Source organism: Aotus nancymaae, unplaced genomic scaffold (assembly GCF_030222135.1).
Source record: "Aotus nancymaae isolate 86718 unplaced genomic scaffold, 86718_ANA_hifiasm-v0.15.2.pri h1tg000108l, whole genome shotgun sequence".
Taxonomy (NCBI): Eukaryota; Metazoa; Chordata; class Mammalia; order Primates; family Aotidae; genus Aotus; species Aotus nancymaae.
Genome location: NW_026988523.1, coordinates 16,628,242 through 16,655,937, shown reverse-complemented (window position 1 = coordinate 16,655,937; position 27,696 = coordinate 16,628,242). Strand labels below are relative to the sequence as shown.

The window sequence follows — 27,696 nt, the reverse complement described above, 5'->3', positions numbered from 1 at the left end:
ATTCTTCTTTCATATTAAATCTTCATTTAATACCATGCTGGACTGCACTGAGAAACACTATTCTCTCTGTTACTATCTCACAAACACAGGTATCTTTAATCTATCTTCATTGTATGCAATCAAAAATTATGAGACATAAACAGTTAATTATGACTGCCTCCAAGTGCTTTTAATTTCTGAGTAAATCTGATGTGTTTTCTCATTTAATTTTCACCATAACCTTGTGAAATAAGTCTCACAGCACACACACACACACACACACACACACACACACAAAACCACACACAGCCACAGCCACACGTACCCTGTTATATACTCTCATTTAGGCATACCCAAGGATCAGATCACAACTTAACTGAAGCCACACAGCAATACAGAGTCCACGTGAAGGAAAGCAGCCAAATTCTTGCTTGCTTTACTGCTGCTCAGTCTCACACCATCATTCCAGAAGAATTTACTGCAATAATCTAAGCACCTCCATTTAAAGGGATGTTTATAAACATCAGGCCCTCTTGGTCCTTAAACCAAACTTGGCAGCAGTGCGGGCCACCTTAGTTATGTGGATGGGCTGGTTCAGTCAGTGCCCAACCTGATTCCTGAACAATCTCTCTGCCTCTAGCTTCCTGGCCTTCTGGGAGCCCTCTGTCCTCTCATGACCATGTAGTTCCTGCCTTCAGGGAGCTAACAAGCTCATAAGAGAGATTATATATATAAACAAATAAATCAAATAAATAACAAGTATTCTGGGATGGCAGGAAAGAGATACTTTCTGAAGGTATTAGAGGAAGCTTCATATAAAAGTTGACATTTGGAAAACGAGCAGGATTTAAAGACATGAAGTCAAAAGAAGGGGCTGGTGCCAAGCAGAGGTTGCCGTGTACTGGAGGGCCAAGAGCAGCGAAGGTGCAGGGTAAGTTCACAAGGCTGCCGTGCTCAGTTGGCTGAAGAAGGCGATCATGAAGGAACAGAGTATAAAACAAGGCTGTACCTATAATCCTAGCACTTTGGGAGGTCGAGGTGAGCACTTCGCCTGTGGTCAGGAGTTCAAGACCAGCCTGGCCAACATGGTGAAACCCCATCTCTACTAAAAAAAATACAAAAATTAGCCGGATGTGGTAGTGGGTGCCTGTAATCCCAGCTACTCGAGAGGCTGAGGCAAGAGAATCACTTGAACCCGAGAGACAGAGGTTGCAGTGAGCCAAGATTGAGCCACTGCACTCCAGCCTGGGTGACAGAGTGAGACTCCGTCTCACACACACACTCACACACTCACTCACACACGCATTCGCACACATGGCTGCAAAGGTGGGTATGAGCCATCTTCAGGTGTCTTGAATGTTAACTAAGGATTTGGGATTTATTGGCTAAGAACTAGGCACACATAGAAAGTTCTAGAGAAGATTTAATATCAACAGAGGAGTACTTTAAAAAGCCAATCTGACAGTGGTGCCAAAAAATGGAGAAGTAAAAACAGACCAAAAGCAAGCAAAGGAACAACCAAACAATAAAAGGGGTTAACAGGAGATTCCTCCTGCGAACACTGCAGTTCTTGGGGTGACAGGCTGTCACAGGCTAGGAGAGGGTGAGATTCACAGGATCTTAAAACTAACTGCAACAGCCAAAGGTGACTCAAATTTAAAGCCTACATTATTGAAACAATGGAAACAGAAACGCAAGAAAGGAAGTCAATATAATCGTAACAGTTTCTACCCACTTGGGGGAAGGCTGCAGGAGAGATCATGATCTCAAGTCTGACGTATTAATTTCCCTAATAAGGCTGGAATGTGTTCTATGCACCCACTTTAGTAGTCTAAAAGAATGACTGCTGAAAGAAATCCAGTAAGCACTTGGCTTTCTAGAACTTGTTTAACTAGTTCATGATAACTTGAACCTGTTGGTCACGTACTTTTTGCAAGCTGGTCCTGGCAATCTGCTCAGCTGTCCTTTGAACGACCTTAGACGATCTGCTGACCACTATTCACATCTGCCCTGACAACTGAGGGAAGGAAAATTCCAATCTGAAGATAGAATCTTCTGAAGTGGATTTGACTTCTGAAAGGGCCACAGTGTGTCAGGCAGAACTTTAGATCTGAAACTTTTTATGCTTCAACACTTAAAGTGAAAGAAAATGTGTAAGTAAATATCACTGATGAAGTTTCTTATCAATAATCTTCTAAGTTTGCTGAAATCTAGGAGTCAAGATTCCCATTTAGCATTTAATTCTGCATGGTGGAACATTCTACAGAAATTCTGTCACACAAATTTGGACTGGTGGAACTCCTAAATAACCAAGACATCATGGAGCCCAAACTGCTTCAAAGAAATGGAAATTACCATTTGTATAAACATCTTGGGTAGCAAAGCTCCTGAGCAGGTCTTCAGAAGCTTTGAAATTAACACCTTTAGGAAAAGGATCGAATGTGTGTGTACACACACTCAGAGACACATACTTCAGAGCCATCCCCAAATACGCCACCCTTTACAGACTTTGTCAACTCTTCAACAACATTTGGTAATAACATTTTAAAAACATTTTTAAACGTTTAGCTTTTAAAGCATAAATAAGGCCACTTTATTCAGTGAAACACAGAGGGGTGATTTAGAAAGCAGAATATAATTGTCCAGGTTGAACTATATCCCAGTCATGGAGTTATAATTGCCTCTCACAATGGGCATCTGTCTCCAAAGATGGCTCCCAACAATTCCTCCCCTTTCTATGGGCACATACTCGAGAGGTGGAGTGACTCTACTCCCTCAACTCTAGGCTGGTCTTATGACTTGCTTTGATCAACAGAAGGCAGCAAAAGTGGCATTCTTGAACTTTCAAGCTCAGGTCCTAAGAGGCCTGGCAGCTTCCACTTCCTCTCTTGGAAGCTGGCCTGCAAAGTTTGGCTACCCAGCTGGAAAGAGTAGCCTTGTGGACAGAAGCCCGAATCCATCTGAGATAGTTGAGTTCAGCTGAGATCCCAGCTGTATGCAGCTGCCTGACTGAGCCCAGGCGAGAACAGCAGATAAACTCCAGCCATCCCACAGAATCGTGAGAAATAATAAGCTGGTTATGTTTCAAGGTACTATGTTTGGGGCATTTGTTATACAATAAGAGACCACAGAAACAATGGGTGACAAATGGTTAAAAAGTGGGCCAGACATATCACTCATCTGCTGCCATCTGTGATCATCGTGGGATTTTGAAAACTTCTTCTCCTTGAGAATTAATTTAAGTGAAGAAACACAGACAAGATCTTATCTAGTCACATTTAAAATGTAGTATTTATAATATCTAGGGTACTGGGACTGTCTTGACTTTGGATTCTGGTAATTCTTCCCCCAGAGCCCTACAGAGCTAGCAAAAGTATCTCCCTTGATCGGTGAAGCTCTCTCCCCACTGTACCCCTGCTTTATTTAACACAATCCCAGAAACTTGCTAATATTTATGTTAGAGAGATTAACAAGATGATAGAATGCTGGAGTAAATAAAATTTCAATATGAGTGTTGGGAAGATGAAGCACGTTTAGCAGAGGCCTTAACTGACACTTATGGCATGAAATACATAGACGCACAGAGACAGCAATGACCAGGCGGGCTTGGGGTAAACTGATTTTTAGCCCCAATTCTTGACCCTCCCTGCACCTATACCCTTGCTGTAAATGCACTGTCGTCAGAGTGTACTTTTTTGCCTAACTTGGGGCTCACTCATGTGACCTGCTTTGGCTAGTGACATGTGGGGATGAGAGACAGTGTGCCAGCTCTAAGTCCAAGCTTAAGAGGCACCATACGTATCGCTTGCACACTTGCCCTTCTGTGAAGGAGAGCATGCCCCTACTGGTTTGCGGGTCCCCAGAGAAAGATGAGAGATACATAAAGAAGTGCTTCCACAGGTGACCCACCAATTCATAATCAAGAAAGAAACAGTTACTGTGGAATGCGACTGAGACCTTCAGGTTGTCTTGTAACCAAGTACCCACCTTTTTCTAAGAGAGAGAGTTATTTTTTTAATTAGTTCTTTTCTCTTTCCTTGTTTTCATCTGTTCCCATTTCCTACCAAGCTCTTCAGAAATGCAATCATAACCTTTACCTTCCCTTCACCAGACACTCCCTACACTGCAAGCTTATCTAACTATGTGCTTACTTTGAAGCTCCACAGCAGAAACTCTCTCCCACAAGGAGATTGTCTCAAGAGACAGCAGTCAATTTACAACCTAAAGTATGTCCCTGATGGAATGCTCTCCCACCAGGAGGGTGTCTTGAGACAAAGGCCACTATACAACCTAGCTCGACCGACCACCGACCACCAGTAGATTAAGCACCAAAGCGAGTCACACAGACCCCCACCTGCTCAGTCGCTCTCCAGTATGCCATTCATGCCAAGTCCCCCTTTAAGAGTCCATGCTTTCTGCCTCGAAAGCAAAGTGGCACCCTTAAATGCAGGAGCCTGTACGTCTTCCCCCAAGCTAAGCCTTGGCGTAAAGTCACTTTCTTTATGCCAGATCTTGCTGTTGTGAATTAGACTCTGCAAGTGGCAAGTGACTGAACCTAAGTTTCAGTTAAGTCTACACAGCAATGGTTGACTAACACAAAGCTCCTTTATCAGATGCTAACGTTGGCAAAATACCCACGGTGCTTTAGAACAATAGAGCCTGGCTATTCAAGCTGTGAAGGGATGATTAAGTGGTCTCATTGCCAAGCAGAACGTAAGCACAGTTGAATATCACCAAGTCTTGCTCTTAAAATCTAAGGTTATCTTTAAAGATTGTCATCTGGTATTCAAAGTTCTCCATAATTTAACCCTAACTTCGTTTTCTAGCCAATTCTGTCCCATTTATAGTTTATGTTCCATTCAAATGCGATATTTATTATTCTTGAATAAGTCTTACATTACCTAGCTGTTACTTATCCAGTTTAGATCAAGACAGGTTTTGTTTCTTTCAGTCCTTTAAGGCCAGGTTTAGATATCATCTTCGTAAGAAATCTGCTCTGATTCTGCCACTTAAGGCACAGCGTCTATCCCCTGACTGTTATCATGAGGTATGTCTTTTCCTCTTAGGGTATTTGGCTGACTCTGCCTTGTAACACTTCCTTATCTTCTTACAAAGTCCTACACGGCAAGGTTTACGGATTATTCACCTCTGTAATCTCATTGGTATTTAGCAAAAGGCCTTACACATAGAATACAGACCAATCAATATTTTTTTTTGCATTAAAGAATGAGGGCTGGGTGCAGTGATTCACGCCTGTAATCTCCGCTGTTTGGGAGGCCACGGTGGGCAGACTGCTTGAGTCCAGGAGTTTTAGACCAGCCTGGGCAACATGGCAAAACCCCATCTCTACTAAAAATATAAACAATTAGCCAGGTGTGAGGGCACATGTCTGTAGTCCCAAAGCTAAACAGGGAGCTGAGGCAAGAGGATCACTTGAGCCCAGAAGGTCAAGGCTGCAGTGAACCCTGATCGTACCACTGCACTCCAGCCTGGGCCACAGAGCCAGATTGTCTCCAAAAAAGAAGAAAAAGAAAAAGAAAAAGAAAAAGAAAAAGAAAAAGAAAAAGAAAAAAAGAAAAAGAAAAGAAAGACCAATGGGAGGCTGCAGGGCATCAGGAAACAACATGGAGAAAGAAAGGTGGACTTTGGAGTCTTCGTGATCTGGATTCTAGCACTTCGAAGCTGGGCAACCTTGGACAAGTCAGTCTCTCTGTGCTTCAGCTTCCAAGGATGTAAAAATCTGCACATATTTCAAAAAAGTGCTGCAAAAATTCAACATAAAAATGAATGTAAATGCCTTACAATGTTTGACATATGTTGGCAGCTCCATAAATGGTAGCTCTATTATAAAAATTATAATGACACAGAACATCAGGTAGAAGTTAAACAAATCCCTGATGTTAGATTATTTTCTCTTAAAAGTTAAGTGTTTGAAGGTGACAGTAATGACTCTAGTTCCAATCAAATCTTTCCCTAAAAACTGTGGTTTCAATGATCTGGACTGCAGTTTTATTAAGATGTTCATATACATTACTCTTCTCCACAGTTCTCAATGCTATAGGTAGTTACCAGTAGAAGCAAATTTGTTCCACGCAACAAATACATCTCCCTGAAACAAAACAAAACAAAATCTTCCTTCCAAAACACATGAGGGAGACCACTTTTAACAGAGCATTAGCTCTTTGTAGCATTCCCAATTCTTCACCAGGAGACTAAAACAATCATTACAATGGACCAAAAGCTAAAAGATTCTAAAAGTGGTAAAATTATGTGACAGTGACTGAATGATGCAGCTACAGTTATTTACATGTAAACATTATCTCAATGAAGTGCTACAATATATCTCAATGATGTCTCTTATTGAGTAAGAGTGGAAGAGGTGTTATTTATTTGTTTGTTTGTTTGTTTGAGACGGAGTTGGCTCGCTTTTGTTGCCCAGGCTGGAGTGCAGCGGCACGGTATCGGCTCACCGCAACCTCCACCTCCTGGGTTCAAGCGATTCTCCTATTCTCCTGCCTCAGTCTCCCAAAAAGCTGGGATTACAGGCATGCACCACCATGCCTGGCTAATTTTGTATTTTTAGTAGAGATAGGGTTTCTCCATGTTGGTTAGGCTGGTCTTTAACTCTCAACCTCAGGTGATCCAGCCGCCTCAGCCTTCCAAAGTGCTGGGATTACAGGCGTGAGCCGCCGCATCCAGCCGAAGAGGCATTTTTATAAATAAAAGGATCATGCAAATGTCAATTAGTAGGTATTATTGTTAAAGTAATTCTGTAAAAACTGCTTCATCTGCTTGTAATAATTGAAATTTTGTTGATATAGCCATGCTTCACAATAATCATCTAAGGGCCAATCTGAAGATCAGGCAAGCATGAAAGCCTGTAAGTGACCAGGTAATGTCAATGAGTGAACTGAACTTGGTGTGCATGCAGCGGGGAAGCGTCAGCAGTTCACTGGAGGATGCAACCTGGCTGCAGAGGCAATGGCTACCCCACCCCCAACCGTTGCCTCAAGGACTGAAGACCTGTTGTTGCCAGCTCTTTTGAAGAAATTTGGGGTTTTATGTGAAATATCCTGATTTTTAAAGGCTGCCTTGCTTTTTATTTTAAAATTATTTGGGGGGGGGGTGTTGCAAAAAATGTATTTGCAGACCAGATGTAGCCATGGGTTGCCAATTTGTGGCCTTTGCACTAGATATCCTAAAGTCATTCTGATTCAACAGAGAGGTTAAAAGATGATTAAATTCATTGTATTTTTATTTTAAATCTGAAAATGTATAATTCATTCTCTATTACACTTTTAAAAAACAACTCACTCCCTCGTTTATAAATCCTTACTCACTCTACTTTTGGACTTCTGTTTTTAGTCCCAGAGTTCTCCTCTACCAGGACACCCCACGGCTACTGTCCCATGTACCAATTTAAATTCTGCTGGTTTTTTGAAGCTTGATTGAAATGCTAGCTCCTGCAAAAAAAACCTCCATGTTCCTCCTCAAAGACCACTTTGTATAAATTACGATGAAGATGATCCAATGTAAAGATCCACACTGATTTCCACTGGGTCTCATCATGCCTTCACCTCAGACTGTATAACCCAATAATCGCTGTAATTATTCACTGTCACAAAAGTGAAAGGCTTAGAATAAGATCTAATGTTCCATAACAGAGTAGGGTGACTATAGTTAAAAATAACATACTGTATATTTCCAAATATCTCAAAGAGAGGTTTTGAAATGTTCTCAACACGTAGAAATGATAAATGCTCCAGGTGATAGATACCGTAAATACTCTGACTTGATCATGACACATTCTAGGCATGTAACAAAACATCACAAGTATCCCATAAATATGTACAAATATTATGTGTCAATAAAATAGTGAGACGCCTAGAAACAACGGGTCAAAAGTCAAGTTTGGTAGGACTCACCGCCAAACACATCTCCATTCTGGTAGTTTTTCCCTTTCTGGGCCTCCTCTTCATTTTGAACAGTAGCAACATGCTTGGCGGAGGCACAGCCCATAGTCTCATTCGGTCAGCTTCAGCCGGGCTGAACTGCAAATCATCTCTACAGACACGAGGACATTGTTTTTTTCTTTAAACACAAAGAAAATCCACCTTGCTGCTGTGTTGGTCAAGATATGTGCACCTGCAAGAAAAGAAAGCTAGATTAGAACGGGCGGTGACTGCAGCGAAACGCAAGCCTCAGGCTCTTGCTGTGCTGTGCCCTGCAGTACACGAGAAGTCCTGCACAGACCCACCCATTGCCCTGGTGCTGTGGTGGGCACGGAAGAACCACGTGCAGCGTGGCCTGTTCTCACCTGATTTCCCACTCAGAAAGCAAGATGGGAAGGCACGTCCCTATACAACACGTGGCCGAGGAGTGAACTTTTTGAGGAGATACCAAAAATACGCATTTATTCAAATACATACTTGAGCACTTCTGCTTGCCACACATACTCTTAAAGTACTTGCAGGTTAACTAATGTTCTGAAATCTCAAAAACCTTCGAGGAAGGAAAGCACACTCTCGAGATCCACCTAGTTCAGGAGGCTGAGAAAAGCTCTTCATCTTCCTCATCCTACCCTTTAGCCCAGTCCTTCTAGCTCCTCAAATTTTGCCAGGAGAAGGTAGCCATCCTCCTCAGACTGAAACACAGGATATACATTTCTGGTTAAGGCTGTAAATAATTCAGTATTTTATTTTACCTGAGATGACACTGCTTTGCAGACAAAGCAAGGAGATGAGGCAAGGTCTTAAGTTTACTTTTGTCCAGTTTCTGCTTAGTTAGCCAAATGTTTTAAGGATTGGGAAGAAGATGTCGAAATATGAAGAAAAGCCACGGAGCAGTTGTCAAGCTTTTGGCGTAAACTTCGTGCCTCTACTGATCTCTCATAAAGGCTTAAAGAGTATTTACAGATACACCGCAAAGGACATAATCTTCAAGTTGACTTAAGTGACTTTACCTTTCCCTGCCCCACTCAAGGTGACTGCTCAAATTCTGAATGTTTGCTATGCTCAACTTGCTCATTTTTGTTTTATTCTTTTATCATCCTAACCCATCCACTCCAGGACTATAGATGACTTATTCCAGTCTTGTAAATGTTTCCTTTGAAACATCTCTCCTACACGTTCCTTTGTTTCCACCCCTCTCACTTTAATATGGCCCTTACCTCCTCACAGTCCTGGCAGAACAAAGAAAGCAACAAGCCTCTTTTAATCTTCATCAGCGCCCACATCCCACTGCCCCCCGCCCATGAACAGTAGAAGTTTCTCAAGTCTCACAGACAGCGCTACTGCACAGTAGCTATATGCTTTCTCTACCAAGAAGATTAGAGCTCCTAAACCCTCCTTGCTAAAGCACTAAGGACATCTCTGGATATAGAAATTTAATAATTTAAACATAAAATCTCAGCAAGGAGAATTTTTCAGATTAGCATAATCAATTTAATAAATGAACTTAGATATAAAGGCAATGATCTTGAATTAAGCCAAGCAAATACAAATTGCAATAAATATTGACAATGACTGTGACATTAGTCATTTCTCATATAATTCTTCAAACTATTCTCTATCACTGGTTATGTTAAATTATTAACAGGGAGTGGTAGAGTTGGTTGGTAAAGTTCTACAAACCAGGAAGGTTTTCTCCTAGATGGCTAATGCTTATATCCTCCCCATACTTTATGTAACTTCATGTTAACAGATATTCATCTCAAAACTATATGAAATCCAGGCCTGTGGAGACACACACACACACACACAGACACACACACACAGACACACACACACACAGAGACAGACACAGACACAGAGACACGCACAGAGACACACGCACAGAGACACACACACAGACACACACCGATTCCATTATTTAGCAGTAATGTCTTTAAGGCTACAGTATCTCTATTGGATGGCCTATTCATACTGGTATATCGAGTGCAGGGGCCTTATGGAGAAGAGATGCTGACATTTTAAAAATTGCAGGCAATACAGTGTAATACGAGCTCTGACTGAAGTTTCACATGAATCTATGGCAATGCAGAATTCAAAAAAGCAGATTATGACTGTGCAGAGGTGGGAAGTAGTATTTTTTTGTAGGGTGTCAAAGGTTTGGTAGAAATTTACCAGGCTGAAAGGATGGTAGCATTATTCAGCTGCAAGGAACAGCCTGAGCTAAGACACTAGGATGTGGAAGAGCATGGCCTATTTGTGTGTGCTCATTTCAGAGGGGTCAGGTGGGGGTGGGGGGGGGTAGGGCAGAGGACTGCACCGCTAATGCTTTGTGACAGGCCTGCAGAAGGCCTTGCTACCTTAATTCAACTGAATAAAGATAAACTATAGGATGTGGTAGACCATAGGTAGTCTTTCTGATCCAAGTTAGAGCACACTGTGAGAAACTACTAAATTAGTTTTGTAGAGGTCCATTCTGTCATCCTGTCAGTTTTTGAAGAAACATCACTGAAATGTTAGACAGGAGGGAGAGGACAAGGGGTTCAGTTGCAAAGGTGGGAGAAGAGAAGAGTCCTCTCTCTAACCCGGAGGCTGCTAGAGTCGCGGTTTCTGTTGCTGTGGCCGATGCTGCTGCTGCTGCTTCTGCTTTTGCTGTTGTTGTTACTGCTGCTGCTGGTGCTGCTGTTTTGGATTCCCAGCCAGCACCTTCTCAGGGGCAGCATCCATCCCCCTGCTTCCTCATCCCCAGCATCATCATGTAAGGTCACAGGTGCGGGCTCCCAGACATGATTCCTTACTGTTCAAAAAGGGAGTGTGGGAAAAAGACTTCATACTTACACATACATAGGAATGATCGAAGTGAGAAGGGGAACCTAGGTAGCCTCCCTGCCACCTCTTCAGAATAAACTAAGTACAAACAGGAGAGAGGGGGCAATACTAACAAAATCAGAGTACACTGAAAATTAAGAGACAACTTAAGAATCATCCACTTTGAGAGTTCTCTTGCTTTTCCAATTTCTTGTCTACAGTCCCTTATGCTACCCAAGAAGTGAAGGGAGGAATCGAAGACATGACTTATCCTTTGCTACTCTGGAAAAGCATTGAGTGGTGTTTCTTCCATGTTTTAAAAGATGTGTTTGCATCAAAAAAATTTATTTGAATTTTAAAGGTGGATATTATTTGAAATCAAATACACTGCAGAAGGCTAACAAAAATAAAACACAGAAGAATGACTTTTTTTTAAAGGACATCTCTGTTATTCAAGCATTGGGGGGAGGGGGGCAGGTTAACAAGCAGATTAGACATGATTTACACTCAATTTAATTGATGACTCAAGAAGTTGCCATTTAGCTACACATATCTTAAAGCACTATAGCTCAACATGAGTTCTCACCAAATTATAAATAAATGTAAATTTTGTTTCTGAAACATACATGCTACATATTTTACAGCAGTAATTCAAATCTAAGAGCGATGTTACCAAGTTTCAGAACCTCATCAGGAATATATTTTAGCAATTTACCCACTTGAAGGTGATAATTATAAAGTCATTTGAGGGGCAAAAGATCTCTAATTCATAAAGATAATCACAGATCACTGAAGAAAGTTTTTTACTATGTCATTTGGATTCTGCACATAAACACTTGTCCAATTATTCATTCATTTAATCAACAGATTCTGATTTTAAAATATTAAGTGACAGATACGTGTTTGGTAGGTATTGGGCAAATAGTGGCAAACAAGGCAAGCTACGGTCTTATTCTCTATCCCTATAGAATAAGAATGAACAGAAAAAGAGACAATTAGGAAGACCAGTTTTGCAGCAGTGATGTACAGCTATTGCAGCTTAAATGTAGCATGACAACAGAGTTCAGCTCACAGGCGTTTGACCCAGCTTTGGAATGGAGTGTGTCAAGAAATGTCAGGTTAGAGACCTGACCATAGCTAAAGAAACAGGATTAAAATACCCCTGATCTGCATCTCTTTTATAGCCTAATGTAATGTCAAGTTTCACTTCTACTGAAAATTACTTCACTTACTCTCAATCCAACTGAGACCTCACGCAGAGCAGACCTTCAAAAACCTATCCTTAAAGACTGCTAGAATCATCTGCTCAAAAGAGGTTCCCTTCGGTTTATACTATCCTTCACATAAACTCCAGTAGTTTTTTTAGCTTCCATTTTTTCATTAGCTTTGCTTAGCTTTTCTCTCCTAACCCCACATGCTCTATCATTTACCCTTCTGAAACCACAGCACTTAGAGGTAAGTCTGACGGTGCAAACAAGCATGCAGAGACCACAACCAGGAGCAGCTCTGGGACTCTGGTTGTCACATATTGTCATTACCAGCATGTTATTTCTGAAGTCACAGATCACAGTGTGAGAATTAAATCGAAGCATCCCTTTGATGTTTGATGGAATCTTCTAAAACTGGGACCCACTGAGGATGATTTTTCTTCAAATGATCTATGTCATAGGATCATCAGGCACCTCTAAAAACATGAGGTCCGATTAACTGCCCCACCCATGGTATAAACCCCCTCCCCAAATGGTTGTATGTCTACATTATCCTGCCTTATATAATGAGAAGCGCAATCCATGATACCATGAGCTAGCCTAATTTAATGCCATCTTTATGGGACATGTTTCCTGCTTTTGATAAAATGATCAACAAATTTGTAAACCCAATTGAAATTTTTAAAAAATTTAAAAATGTGTAACCATGCATGTTCATCCTTCCTCTCCTTAGACCATACCTCAAGGCACTTCAGATATCAGAAGGGAAACTACTGTTCCAGAATGCTTCACACTACAACATGAGGAAGTTCTTCTCTCCACACAAGTAGATCCATTACTTTTGTATGAATATGTATCACATATTACACACATGCAATACCTTTGTCCTTTTACAAGGAAAGATTATAAGATGGCTCTTTTCATTATCTTAGTTTTTTTTTTTAACTAGAAACATGGTTTCATAAAAAAACCTACTTTTAAATAATTGGGAAAGAATTTAAGCAAAATCTGCTTTGGAGAAAAATCAGAGGTATTTGATCTTTTCTTTAAAAAAAGGCTACAGGAAAATATTTCTATTTACACAACATCATGTGTAATTTCACTTTCAACTAATTAGTCATGGACTTTTTCATTCTGGATACAAAAGGCAAAAATATTGTAGAAAAATTCCTTGTCAAGAAAGGCACTTCTAAAATATGAATTAAAAGTGATACATTCCATACAGAAATTCTAGGCCAAAAAGAACATGAGGCTTGGAGGACTGGAGAGAAATCAAATTCTGATTGCAACAGGCACACAGAGCTATCAAGTCAGCCATTAAGTAAAGGATACAGCCACATTATTAATAGATCAGGAGCAAAGTGCCCCCTTTCTTCTTCTGATTAAAAAGGCAAATCGAGACAAGGCAACACCTAAAAACTCCTTTCTTTTATTGAAGAAAAAGCTAACATCTAAGCTCCATAAAGGAAAAAATATATATATATATAATTTATTATATAAAAATATATAATATATATATTATATTTTATATTATATATATATAAACTAATCAGTCTGTTTGCCCATCTGCTCGGCTTCACTATAATAAGTGTTAATACAGCAGCCCACCGAGGGGAGAAGAAGAAAGGCAACTTAAAAGTGATTTCTAATCTTGAAGCTTTGGCATCCTTGGGCTACTGTTAACACCATTTCACTTTTCATTGTGATGTTAAAAATAATACACAAAGAGATGTCACATTTGACATGAGAATAATCTAGAAAAGTCAAGCCTTCTGTTAGGCAGCAAACGCTGGCATCACAGAACATATTCATTCCTCACCTCACACTCATCTGATGGCATGACAATGGACAATATGCTATTAACTCCAAAGAGTTTACTCTTATGTCCACATATAGTAATTCTACAGAGCTGTTTCTCAGAAACATAACCACAATAAGTCCTTATGCAACAGGACACATTTCTGCTAGATTCAGGCAGTAAGGTGGGGAGACAAGAAGAGGTGGCAAGTGGAGACAGTGTGGAAGACCGAGCTCTGGTCCCAGCTGCCACACACCTGCCTCAGGACCACAACGGGGATTCCTGTCTCTCAGCCTCTTACTCAGACTCTATGATCTACCTCAACATACGTCCAAGTAGTGACATGAAGGATGAAATGACCACTTACAAAAATGCCATGTCTTACCTACATTCAATTTATTTACACTCTGTTTTAGGTACTGACTCAATTAGGATACACTTGCAAGTCTGAAACCTCAACATTTTCAGGAAGCCCCAGAAGGTCTTCGGATGGTTACCAATGATGTTTTGGCCTAATAAGGTTGATTTCAACTCTGTATATGCTGGAAAAATAAAGTTTAGCTCCCCTATTCTTCTCTATCTTGCCTTTAATGAACGAAATTTATTTTAACAGTGTTTCTTATGGAGCTGGTTAGAAAAAGTTAGTGCAATAATTGTTCTTCAGCTAAGGATTTAAGAGTGTTACACCTTTCTCCTGCACCAGAAAACTCCTCTGTGTTACTTATGTATGTTCATATGAGCTCACACATGGCTGACACTACTTCTGAGAAGGCAAGAGAGGAAAATGCCAGCTCCTGGTTAAAGTCACACATCCACAGCTGTGTGGACCCATGCAGAAGACCTATGCTGCTTCTAGATTCGCTCCTCACTGCTCAAGGGCAATGGCAGATATTCCTGGACACTGAGTTTTCTTTCTTGTTCCTTTTTTTTTTTTTTTTTTTTTTTTGAGAAAGAGTCTTGCTCTGTTGCCCAGGCTGGAGTGCAGTGGCGTAATCTCGGCTCACTGCAACCTCTGCCTCCTGGACTCAAGTGATTCTCTTGCCTCAGCCTCCCTAGTAGCTGGGATTACAGGTGCATGTCACCATGCCTGGCTAATTTTTATGCTTTTAGTAGAGATGTGATTTCACTATGTTGGCCAGGCTGTTCTCACACTCCTAACCCCAAGTGAACTTCCCATCTCAGCCTCCCAAAGTGCTGGGATTTCAGGCATGAGCCACCACGCCTGGCCCTCTTCTTCCATTTCTAAGACCCAGAATACCAAAGGTATTGACAGAGGTCTTCAGCCTGTGTCATGGGGGACCTCTGCACCACTGTTTTTACAGAAAGACAGCTGTGACTAGAATTTCTTGACAGCTGTGCTGCTCGTTCCCCTGGTCACTTAGAACAAACCCGTGTGATTTCCTTGTTAGTATCTTAAAATTAATAATAGCAGCACCTGCTTTCCCTCTTTTTTTGGACTGTTTTTCAAATCTAAGTAGATAAGAAAATGCTTTGAAAGAGCACTTATACGTGCAAGGTAATATTCTGTGTGCACTCTGTTATGCCAGGTGGAGGACACTTCCAGTCAGACGTGCGGCTTTGCATGAGCACCGAGTAAAATCAGCTTGCCCAGAGGGCCCCTACAGCAGGCAACTTGGCTGACCTAACCCAAGCACACTCAGGCTACCGACAACCAGAAATAGACAGAGAAAATGAGAGAAAACAGATGCAAAGGAGAGATTTTTTAAAAAACACAAAGTGAATGAAAATGAGAGAAAACAGATGGAAAGGAGAGATTTTTAAAAAGACACAAAAGTGAATGTAGAACAAGTATGAATAACTAAAAAGCACAGTTTGATTTTAATCAAAGAGAATTAAATCTGATCCTCCCGGAATGGCCACAGAAGAACATCCTAAGCATTGAAACATATTGTTGAAACATATTGTAAGAAGCAGATAGGATTCCTGCCCTTGGAGGACGAGTATCCAGCCAGGGCTAACTGATCATATACATAATACAGTAAAATAGAATCCCGATGCCTTATGTACATTGCAAGGAAACAAAGAATCAGAGACACTCGTGAGAGTCAGAAGATATTTCAAGCTAATTAAATTAGTGCTTGCCCCAGCTTTATTTTATGCACCAAGGGATGTAGGATCACACAGCAAAATGTGCTACTCGTAGCAGACCCTCCGTAAGCATTTGCTGATGGGGAGTGAAACAGATGTCCTATCAGTCTGAGCTGCTGATCCTCCCTGGCACCATGAATTACAACAGAGAACTGTAGCTGGATTAATCTCTCAGAAACCTGCAGTTTACTTTCATGGTGCCAGATGACAAGAAAGAGTTAATGCCACTGATCTCTTGGCCCATGCACACATCTGAAAAGCACATGTGTTTTCTTCATTGAATTGCAAAGCCTCAACTTCTACACAAATCTAGTGTATTCCACATTTTCAATCCAGTTCAATCCCTAAGTTTACTGCTAGCATGACTTGTATCTCAGCCCTAAGCTCGTTACTGAGGTAGATGAAAAGAAACACAACAAACACAGGAAAGATCATGAATTTTCTAGGCTAATCATTAGAAGCAAATTTGAGAATAGCTTTTTTTTTTTTAGATAGCATCTTGCCGTGCTGCCCAGGCTTGAGTGGGGTGGCACAATCTTGGCTCACTATATCTCTGCCTCCTGAGTTCAAGCGATTCTCCTGCCTCAGCCTCCTGAGTAGCTGGGATGACAGGTGTGAGCCACCACACCTGGCTAATTTTTGTATTTTTAGTAGAAATGAGGTTTTACCATGTTGGCCAGGCTGGTCTCAAACTCCTGACCTCGGTGATCCGCCTGCCTCAGGCTCCCAAAGTGCTGGGATTACAGGCATGAGCCACCGTGCTCAGCCAAGAATTGCGGTTTTTTAAAAAACAAAAAAGCCTATCCACATTCTGAGTACTTTATTATTGATATTTGAGTACAAATATATTTAATATTTTTGGAATTGTCGATCATTTTAATAAAGTAATGTAGTATTATAATACTTTGAAAAGATGTGAATCCTACAAATTGAAAAACTGTTTCCCTTAAAATCTAAATACATATCCCTCTTCCCTTCCAAAATAACCTCCTTCTTCCTTTTTCCCGCTTCTTAATAAAATAAATAAAATCATCCATGAGAGACTGATGTAAACTGTGATCTAAGATCCTTCTCTCCTTGTGCTCTGCCTCGGGCCACATTATTTCAGGTCTGAAGAGAGTTTGAGATGATCTAATGATTCAGAAAACCTCCTTCTATCCTGCTAGACAGAGAGCTGCTCACTGAAATAAGCCTCTCTAGAGGAAAGCCTTGACTATCTGAAAGTCTGCCTTCTGTAACCACTAAGCTCCGTCTAGAACAGCTCAAGATCGGGAAGTTCCCTAAAAACACAGAAAGTAAACATTCTTTTTGGGGGAAGGACTTAGTCTCTTTGTCTCTTTCTTTCTCTCTGTCTCTCTCTTTCACACACACACACACACACACACACACACACACACACACCCCATAAAAGTTCTAAAGATGAAAAGACTATACCCAATATTTTGTGATTTTTGTGACTGATGGAGGGAACAATGTTATATATCTCTGGATAAATTACTTACTTCACAGTGCTTTGGGTCCTGATTTATAAAATGATATATGACTTCACGAATTTTGAAAGGGGTAAATGAGATGATCTATGCAAAGTGTTTGGGACAGCACCTGGCACATAGTAAGCAATCAATGAGATAGCTATTGTCATTACCATCACTGTCATCGTTATTATGTAATGGCATGGTAATGAACTCTAAGATGAGAGAGGCAGGGGCAAAAGAAACCAGAAAGAAGAGATGGGAAAGAATGATGAAAGGTTAATTTTGGCAGCTTGGCGGTTTTTAGGAATTGTACCAAACATAAACGGGCAGACTGGACACAGACAGAAAGCAGGAGAGAGCAGCTCTGCAGCAGGAGAAGTACGTGCTCCCTGGGTAGCACCTGCACAGACAGCCCTGAGAAGGGCCAGGAGTCTCTGCTGTGCTGGGATAGGGAGGTCAGCCTCTGTGTGCCACATCCCAGGGCTCTAAAGGCAAAGGCTAGATATAGACAAGTCAAGGTCAGGGAGCTCTCTCATGCTTCATCACAGCCTCAATGAGCATGTAGCTCACATCTTCCAACTATTACACTTTTATGTGTCTGTCTCCTTCACCAGGCGGGTTTCCAAGGCCGTGACCAATCTCCTCATTGTTCCTTTTTGTATTCCCTCCGGCACAATGTCAGGCTCATAGCAGGTCTGCATGGAATCTTGAATGAATGAATTCTCTTAGAAACTCCTTTTCACAAAGAGATCCGGTGGCTTTTAAGGAAGGGAGTACCTTCTCAGCCCCATGTCCTGGGTCACCTGCATCGACAATGACTTCTTTAGTTCATCACCAATAATTAAATTTAAAAATGTTTATCTGGGCCATCACAAAGAATTTTAAATTATGTTTGGTATATACTCCCTAAAAAGACAGAAAAGGAGTAATATGTAACATCATACCAGTATAATAGAATTTTGAAAGCTATTAGCACTTGTATGATTGGCCCTAATCTGCCCTAGAAAATTGTGCTATTTATTTATTTCAACAATCATTTTTGGGGAACGTGCTTAGTCCTCAACATTCCACTAGGGGCCAGAGATTCCAAAATGGGTAAGATAGCTAGGCTCTAACGTCTGTTTCCTCACTTTCATATAGAATCTAGAGATATTTAGCAGTACTTCTAATCTTGCCCATTTGAAAATAAATCAAGGTTTTTGTTTGTATGGATGTTTTTGCTTAAACTTAAATCTTTGATTAGTTTGCCATAACAAAGAACTAGTTAAGGGTGATGTCCCTAGAGGACCAAACAAATTGAAATTATAAAGATTGTTTTCAGGTAGCACAAATCAATGCTCCTTTAACCTACCACATTTAAGAAAAAGACACCTCAGTTCTCATATTGCTCTCCAGAAATGCAGGAGACTTCTGGGAACTTCATCGATTTTGTAGCACTTGGCCAAAAACACATTCTGTGCAATCATCCACTAAAAGAAAACAAAAAGCAGGCAACTGAGAAAAGAAACCCAGGAGGGGAACACAAAGGCAGCTGAGTGATGGCCTCTCCCTTCTCACGCACCAGCATTCTACTGCCCTTGACGAGCTTGCTCATGACTCTGGACTGAAGAGTCTTTCGACTGTACCTACCATCATTTCCAGGATGTTTAATGGGGTTGGACATAACAAAACATAAAGGTGAGGGCAAGTGGCTCTTCCTTAACCTTGATGCCCTTCTTCAGCCACTGAAAAGCTATTAAAGAACACACAGGGTTACAGGTTAAGAGCTATTATGACCTCACACATGACCTTTACCAAAAATTGCAGCCTATTCTAAAACAATTATTTTAAATCAGCCAATGTTCTCCATTTGAAATAGCATCATTAGTGAACATGGTGTTCTTTCCTACCTGTTCAGCAAAATGTACTTAGGGAAGAGACCACAGTGACAAGCTCAGCAGAAGTGGCCAACACGGGCAGGAAGAACACGCCTGAGGCCGACCACCAGGAGACGGCAGTGCCGCGTCAAGATGTATCAGCCAATGCCTCTCGGTGTTAACAGTCTCCAGCACATCATGTCTACTTCTAGTCTGAGACATGAAAATCTGAAGTTTTTATCTGAATAGAGCACTAAAGGTGTGACTTGATGAAACGCTCTTTCATCAGAAAAAAGTATAAAGCAGCAACAGGATAAATTGAGGATCTGATCACACTCTATTCTAAGGAGACCCTTGCCCCAGCTGTCTGTCTCTGTGAGCCCTCCAGTGGATGGCCCAGCTGTGGTGGTCACATTCGCGCCTATGACAAAGGTACAGCTGGCAAACTGCGTATTTTTTCTGGATCTGGGATGATAGCCCATCACCTCTGTGACATCACTGCCATTACCAACCCAGAAACAGGCTATAAAAATAAAAGACATGCATTTTCTAATTCCAAGATCTCTCTGAAAATTTAAAAGAATTTTTAGAATCTAAATTAAAATCTAAATTTGTAGATCATTTTCTGGACCAAGCCCCAAAACCTCTCACTTATTATTAATCAGCTTTTTCTATGCCTAGATTTTTGCTTTAGCTTTTTTGAGAGAGAAAAAACCTCACATAATCGTGTCCAATGGAAATCAGGATGAACCTACTGGCAGTTTTCTATGCATCAGAATATGATTAAAAATCTCAGTAAAAAATTTTACTTCTCATAAATTATCACATTCATTTTCTAAGAGAAAAACAAATTAGCATTCTTAAAGCACAAATTCTGTTGGGTCCTTCCTCTGATCCCAAATCCTCCATTATTCACTAATGCCTTTAGGGCAAGGTCTAAGATACACCTGGACTTTCGACCTAGACATGACTGAGGTCAAGGGTCCTAATTTTACAAGCTAGAAAACTGGCTGGGCATGGTGGCTCATTCCTGTTATCCCATCCCTTTGGGAGGCTGAAGCAGGAGGATCACTTGAGGCCAGGAGGTCATGATCAGCCTGGGCAACATGGCAAGATCCCTTCTCTATTTAAAAGAGATAGACAGACAGAGAGAGAGAGAAAGAAAGAGAGAACTGAGGCAGAGTGTAGACAACTTACTAGGGGTCCCCCAGGACCCAGCCCTGCTGACCTGCCATTGCCTCTTCCTACTGCTCCAAGGTAGCAACCTCTTCATCATGTCAATGAGCCTCAAAGGTTACCCCTCTTCCTCAGTATTCTGTTCATAGTCCTACTTCTCCATTTCTGCTTAAGCTATATTTTTCCAGGAGGAAGTCTATACACCATTCCATGCCTTCCTTCAATGTGCTGTCTTTCCTAAACTCTTACTTTGAGAGTCAACTATTTCATATTTCTTAAACATCTCTCTCTAAATAGATACGAAGTGCTTTGAGGGCAGAAACCATCTCCTTTATGTGTCCCTCTTGCTATGCCAGGTGCCCTGTCAGGCAGACTCAACAAATCCTCTTGAAAATCATGAGCAGGGGGCTGTCTTTGTCTTCTGCACCTGCCACCTGCAGGCAGCATGTGCCACCACCCTGCCTAGAAGGCTCTCCTTTTTCACCTTTGCCTTGATAATGTAAGGTCTAGGTAAGCTGTTCTTCCCCCAAAGCCCCAGCGTGCCCCATAATTATCCCTTCATAGCTCTCATCATAGTGCAGGATATTCTTACTTCCTAATTACCTGTCTACTAGGTACATAAGCAAGGAATGCAAACTCCTTGAGAGGCACAGACATGTTTCTTGTCCCCTGTGGTATATCACCAGCTACTAATAGGGCTTAGCTCGGAACATGTGCTCAATAAATAAAAAATAAATGAATGCCTGCAACACAAAGTTTTAGCACCTTTTGGAACTCAAGGCTTTCCATCCCTATTTCCGATGCCATCTAGCTTTCTATAGGCATCTTGCTCCTGCCAGTCTAGTCTCTAGCTACAAACTCTGCTATGTACTTTCCTATTCTAACCCTAGTTGCCTCTGCTTAGTCTTCCCCTTAAATAGAAAGCCCTCCCCATTAATCTCTGTCTGTTATTCAAATTCTACCCAACCTTCAGAGTCCAGAACAAGTCTTATCACATCTAGGAAACCTTGCTCCAGGCACTCAGATCTTCCTCTTCTCTACTGTCATGTGTGTGTCTATGTGGGCCATTCCTCACCTATCCATGTTGCTACATGTCTGCAATTGTCTGTGGTTATTTTTCCATCTCAGTCCAACCCAGCCCACAAGGAGTCCTCTTCCCTCTGAAGTTAGCATTTACCTCTAATTTAGGAAATAATTATATACCCAACCTTGGGACATCTGCACTGTGGTTCTATATTGTTAACTTGTATGCATTGTCTTAGTGTCCTAATTCATTCATAAACTTTTTAAGGCAAATCATGGTTTTGATGTCTCTGATTCTATGCAATTCTTTGCACAAAGCAGGAGATTAATAAACATTTCTCATCTCACATGTTGGTTAGAAAACAAAAATGGTAAGATGAGAGACCTATGGAAATCAGTAAAAAATAAAAACTTTTAACAAAAGTGCAGCTGAAAATTTCTGATTATTAGAGGCTGTATAAAAAGGTCAAATGTTGATAGTATAATTATACAAAGTAGTAATTATCCTCTGAATAAAGGTTATTCAGAGAGTATTCTCTGAATAAAGGTTCTTTTTAAATAGAAAGCGTCTTTTAAATAGAAACTTTTGTCCATATGATAAAAAAAATTATGAATAGAAGAGAAATTTTAGTAGAAAAGGAGTAAAAAGGCGAAGAAAGAAAAAGATAAACGCTAGACTGATATCCCAAGCCCTACGCCGAGATCACGAGGACGGGCCTGCAGCATCCACAATGGCATCAGTTGACTTTTATTACAAGTCTAGGTCATGGCTGAGCTAACACCATGGCTCCACAAAGGCTTACAACTGCCTATGCATGAACACTATCATTCTTTTTTTTTTTTTTTTTTGAGACTAAGTCTTAATCTTAGTGCCCAGGCTGGAGTGCAATGGCACAATCTCAACTCACTGCAACCTCCGCCTCCCGGGTTCAAGCGATTCTCCTGCCTCAGTCTCCAGAGTAGCTGGGATTACAGGTGCCTGCCACAATACCCAGCTAATTTTTGTACTTTTAGTAGAGATGGGGTTTCACCATGTTAGCCAGACTGGTCTCGAACTCCTGACCTAAGGTGATCCACTCACCTGGGCCTCCCAAAGTGCTAGGATTATAGGCATGAGCCACTGCACCTGGCCAAACTTTGTAATTCTTCTGATGCTGCATGGGGAGAATGAGGGAATCAATCTCTTTTACCTGGTTTGTAATAAACATTTTCTTACAATTACTTTTTGACGCACTGTGTCTAACTATTTAGTTTTATTTATTTTATATCTCTCCCCAAAATATGCATAGCAGCTGCTTTTGACCATAAATAACAATTTGAAAACACAAATACTATGTTCAAGGTTCAGTAATTCAGGGTTCAGTAACCTAGCAACAGAATGTCAAGAGACCTCCTAATCTGTACCCTCAACAGCCAAATACCTACATACCTCCAAGATATGGGCCTGTAGATCTGCTCAAGTCAGGTTTGGCTCATTAGAAATCAATACTGGCCAACAACAACAACAACAACAAAATCACAAAACGCTGGAGCCTTTTGCCAGGTTCTAAGAACCTGAGTGTCAAGGGATATAAATAGGACGTATACTTGAATCCAGAGTCCACGAAGTTGCCAATTAGGCTTTTGTCTTGGGAAAACCCAAATTAGCCAGCATCTTTAACCCTCTAACAATTAATACCGAACATATGTTTTGTATGCCCTAGGCTGAATACACACTTTTAATGAAAATGAACAAATGTATTCATTACCAGGTATGTTCCATCAAATGAAGAAGACAGGAAGAAAGAAGGTGACACTTTAGTGCTTTAACAAATTAACAAAAGGTGAATCCTCATCTCTAAGATGTAAGAAATAAAAGACCCTAGTCCTCCTCCCTACTGTTTAATTTGGTTTGGTTTATCAGCTCATCCATCTCACTTTAAAGGACTCTGGTTTCTAATGGGCAACTGTAGTTAAGGGTCTCTCATTTTTTAAAAATAATATAGATATTTTTCTGGTTTTCTTTCTCTACCCAATATGAAGGTCACAATATAGGAAAGCAGTATAACAATGTGTGTATGTTTTTTTTAAAATCAACCATTCCAGCAGCAGCAAAAATAAATGAAACGTGGGAGGCTGTTTATTTGTATGTCAAAGAGAATGCGAAATTCTCTATAGGGTGACATGATCCTTTGTTTTCCCCAATGAAGCAAACAAATCAAATCGGAATAAAACAGGAGCCTACCCTCCATCATTCACGGTGTAATGAGTTCTTGCTAGATTAACCATTTTCCTTCCTGGCTATACTCATCCCCAAAAACCAGATATACAATGACATCAGCAAAACAGCTAAAGGTCATCAATCTACAAGACAGGAAATGCAGCAGCCAGATTTGGATGCTTTCTGAACATGAGCTGACTCCTGGCCAGTGGCTCTGGTTCTGTAGTGCAGGAAACGGGCTCACTGATAAGACACATCTTTGGGAGGCAGCAACGATCAGGAGCAGATTTATCAGCTGCAGTGTCCTAGGACATGGAGATCCCTAACCTGCCAAGACTCTCAACATCAGGTGGCTGCCTATTTGGTATGCTTAAATCCAAGTATCTTCAACTCGAATTTTGTGGTACTTCCCCCTCCAACTCAACCACCCATTATTAGAAGCGGGACACCAACAACATTCTGTCAAGAAGACCAAAGACAGAGCATATGGAGGCATCGGGGAGCCCTGTCCAACTGGCACAAGATAGTCCATTCAATGGACTAGGCCAACACACTGCATAGAAGGAACAGGCCAGTTCAAAGCCTGGTTGGCTGAGGCTCTGAGGTTCTAAGCAAGACTCAGGGTGTGTTCCTGGGTCCCAGGAGTGAGGTAAGGTGCTGATATTAACAATAATGACTCTAGCAGCGGTGCTCAGAGTTTAAGATGATGGCAGGTATACAAGCCACATTTTCTCCATAGCTAGAGGCAAGGAATGTCAAACAGTGATGGAAAGCTACAGAATTCAGAACATCTGCTGTACCACAGGTACAAAAATAACTGATGTTTACATGTCACTTTACCATTTGCCTTTTGCACACATTGTCTGTGTCTTATCTAGATTACTCACAAGATACTAGGGAGGCCAAGGTGGGAGGACTGTTTGACCCCAGGAGTTTGAGATCAGCCTGGGCAACATAGTGAGACCCCATTTCTTTCTTTTTTTTTTTTTTTGAGACGGAGTTTCGCTCTTGTTACCCAGGCTGGAGTGCAATGGCGCGATCTTGGCTCACCACAACCTCCGCCTCCCGGGTTCAGGCAATTATCCTGCCTCAGCCTCCTGAGTAGCTGGGATTACAGGCACGCGCCACCATGCCCAGCTAATTTTTTGTATTAGTAGAGACGGGGTTTCACCATGTTGACCAGGATGGTCTCGATCTCTTGACCTCGTGATCCGCCCGCCTCGGCCTCCCAAAGTGCTGGGATTACAGGCTTGAGCCACCGCGCCCAGCTGAGACCCCATTTCTTAAAAAAAAAAAAAAAAAAAGAAGAAGAGGAAAAAAGAAAGAAGAAAGAAGAATAAAGAAGGAAGAAGATGACGATGACAGTAACAGCCCAACTCCAGATGCCAATGAAATCAATCCTGATGTACCATCCCCCTAGTGAGGTGAAGAAAGAACAGCACCACCTTAAAAAGAAGGTAGTCACCCCATTTTTATTCCCTCTGCCTGAGAGTAGCAACGTTTTAGTAAACAGAAAAATCTATGAGTGTTGAAGTATATTCAATCCTATTTATAACATCTCCAGCCTTAGTACTTCTTGTTAGTACATCCACAACTCAGCTTCTATTGAATCTCTACTGAAGCTGCATTTTATTTGTGATGTAAACATTCATACAGGAATGACCTTCTCCTGACAATGGGAGTATTGCTCAAATGAGCAGGGCAAACACTGGGATTTGGGGGATTTACTGAATGACTTTCCTCCTACCTCTTGCTATTCCCTGCCCTCCCCTCCACACAAACTATTTCAGTCACCACCTACTAACAGGATTTTGAATCAAATCTGTAGCGAAATGTCTACAGAAAAGCAGTGATGACTTCCAATCCACCACCAAGGGAGTGTGTGTTTCTCCCAGGGTGCTTGCTGGCTCTCCTATCCTTGGCGCGGAAGGAGCCTGTGTGTGGAGTCCCTGTGGGGAAGGCCCTGAAGAACAAGAAGAGCTGGAGAGAAACGTAGTGAAGTGAAACGGTGGGCTGAGCAGCTGTGGGAGGCTGAGGAAACTGGAAGTAGCCAGAGGAAAAGTAAGAGAAATAAAACCAGGAGCAAAGTGCATGGATAGATGCAAAAGCTTTTTGGGGTGCCCTCCCTGCTAGGTCAGCTCAACCTCTAGACTCAGCTCAAAGCACCTGGCTTCTAGGAAGCCTCTGTGGTCCATGTCCCTCCCAGGGCTCGCAGCTCTTTCCTGCACTTCCCACATCTCATCCTTACCATCCTTTTCTGTGTTTTCTTTCCAGCTAGATCATGAGTGACACAAGCAGGGAATCTCTCTTAGTCGCTTTTAAATAATCTACCCCCAACTCCTAGCACAGAAGGTGTTCAATGCATGTTTGCCAAAGAACAGATGAATCATAAAACTGTAAAAGATGGTCACAAACAGATACTGGCCATGACAATTCTCAGCCAGCTTTGGGATCATAAATCCATATTACAGCACAACAAACAGTAATAAATTTCTTTCCTAAGTCATTCAGTCAGTGGGAAATAAAGAATGAGAGCTGCATGTAGTTTCTCTCAATATTCTGCAAGGCCACATTGGGCACTTTTATAACTGGCATCAATTCCTCATGGGTATAAATGTAACACCTTGTACTCTTTATTCTAAAAGTGTTAAGGCAAATCTTAAAAGAGTCTGACTTACCCTACACCCTCTCCAGGAACTACTTATACACTGGAAAACATAGCTTATTACATTTGAGTGATGAATTCCTTTGAATGTCAGGCTATTTACTAAATAAATTACTTTACAGACCACTTTCCTTTTACTCTTCTAGTAAAGATAGTAGAAGCTGACATGAAAAGTTTAGAACCGTGGAAAAGTCCCTATAACATCAATATTCCCCAGAAAGGGATCAAGATATGGGGGAACAAAAGTACTTCATAACAAACAGCATCAGGCCAATCTGCATAGAAGGCAGTTAAATGTTTAAGTAGATATGATTACTATTGAGATACTACTTTATGAAAAGACGCACACAACTTTACTCAAAGAGTGGAAAAACGTTTGAGAGAATTACTTCTACAACACAGAAATTTAATAATAAAGGTATAAATACTACCCTAATTTCTAGTCATTTAAATGTGCCACAGAATCATTTATGCAAGAGTTAATTTATCACTCTTTTTAGAGTTTTACCATTCTAACACCATTTTGTTACTGAACACAAACTTTAATGCCCCTTAACCTCTGAATTAGTCTAATTTTTTTAAGCTTTTTATGGCACACATTTAGGAATGAATTAAAATTAACTTTGCTATGTGAAAATTCTCAAATCTTTAATGGTAAGTGGCAACAAACCAGATTACTGTAAAAGCTAGAGTTGGTGTAAGTGAATGAAGAACATGAAGTTGAAATACTTTTGGAGTTGTTTCGAATTACAGCAGAGTTGAAACCATATCCATTTACTATTCAGTACACATGTACCAGGTATAATATATAGCTCTTATGGCTTCAAATAGTCTAGATCTAGAGGTACAGACGTTAACTCTTTTAGAGAAAATTCCTTTTATCTAATTCCCCAAAGGGACCCAGCATAGATGAAAGAATAACTATGAGATTGTGATAAACTTTCCACCCCTACCTAGTATCTTTTGGTTGGACTCAAGAGAAGGAAATACTGCAGAAGATAAACAAAAGGGCAAACACCATTGGAACTATCTGTATCTTACACAATAAAATAGTAAGAACTTCCCTACCGGATCAGTTATCCAGCCCCTTAAATACCTGGTCAAAAGTTCTATAAGGGGCGGAAGGGAGTCCCCTCGGCCACGTACCCCCCACACTTAACATCACCTACAGAGGGAGAATGGGTCAGGTGAAGGAACCCAGGCTTTGGAGTTGGATTGGGGTAGAATCAGGCTCTGCTATTTACCAGCTGTGAGACCCACAGAAAGTTAATTACTCTAAATCTGTTTCCTCTTTTATAAAATGGGTATAACACTATCTACCTGACAGGATCATTCTGAGGATTTGAAACAATATCTACAAAGCAACTGCTATGATGCCAAGCACGTAGTAGGAGCTTAATTGAAGATATCTATCCTTATAAGTAAGTGAATACTTATCAGGAAGTGCACA

The 27,696-nt window shown here is 41.0% G+C and overlaps 1 protein-coding gene across 2 annotated transcripts in view; it reads right to left on the bottom strand.

Annotated features, from left to right (window-relative positions):
* CUNH1orf21 (chromosome unknown C1orf21 homolog) overlaps nt 1-27,696 on the bottom strand; it is a 237,903-nt gene that overhangs the window by 135,869 nt on the left and 74,338 nt on the right. For both annotated transcript variants that reach the window (XM_021668072.2, XM_021668071.2), the window contains one exon: nt 7,905-8,124. In XM_021668072.2, coding sequence (XP_021523747.1) covers nt 7,905-7,998 — 94 coding nt within the window. In that variant the 5' untranslated portion in view covers nt 7,999-8,124. The remainder of the gene's footprint in view (nt 1-7,904; nt 8,125-27,696) is intronic.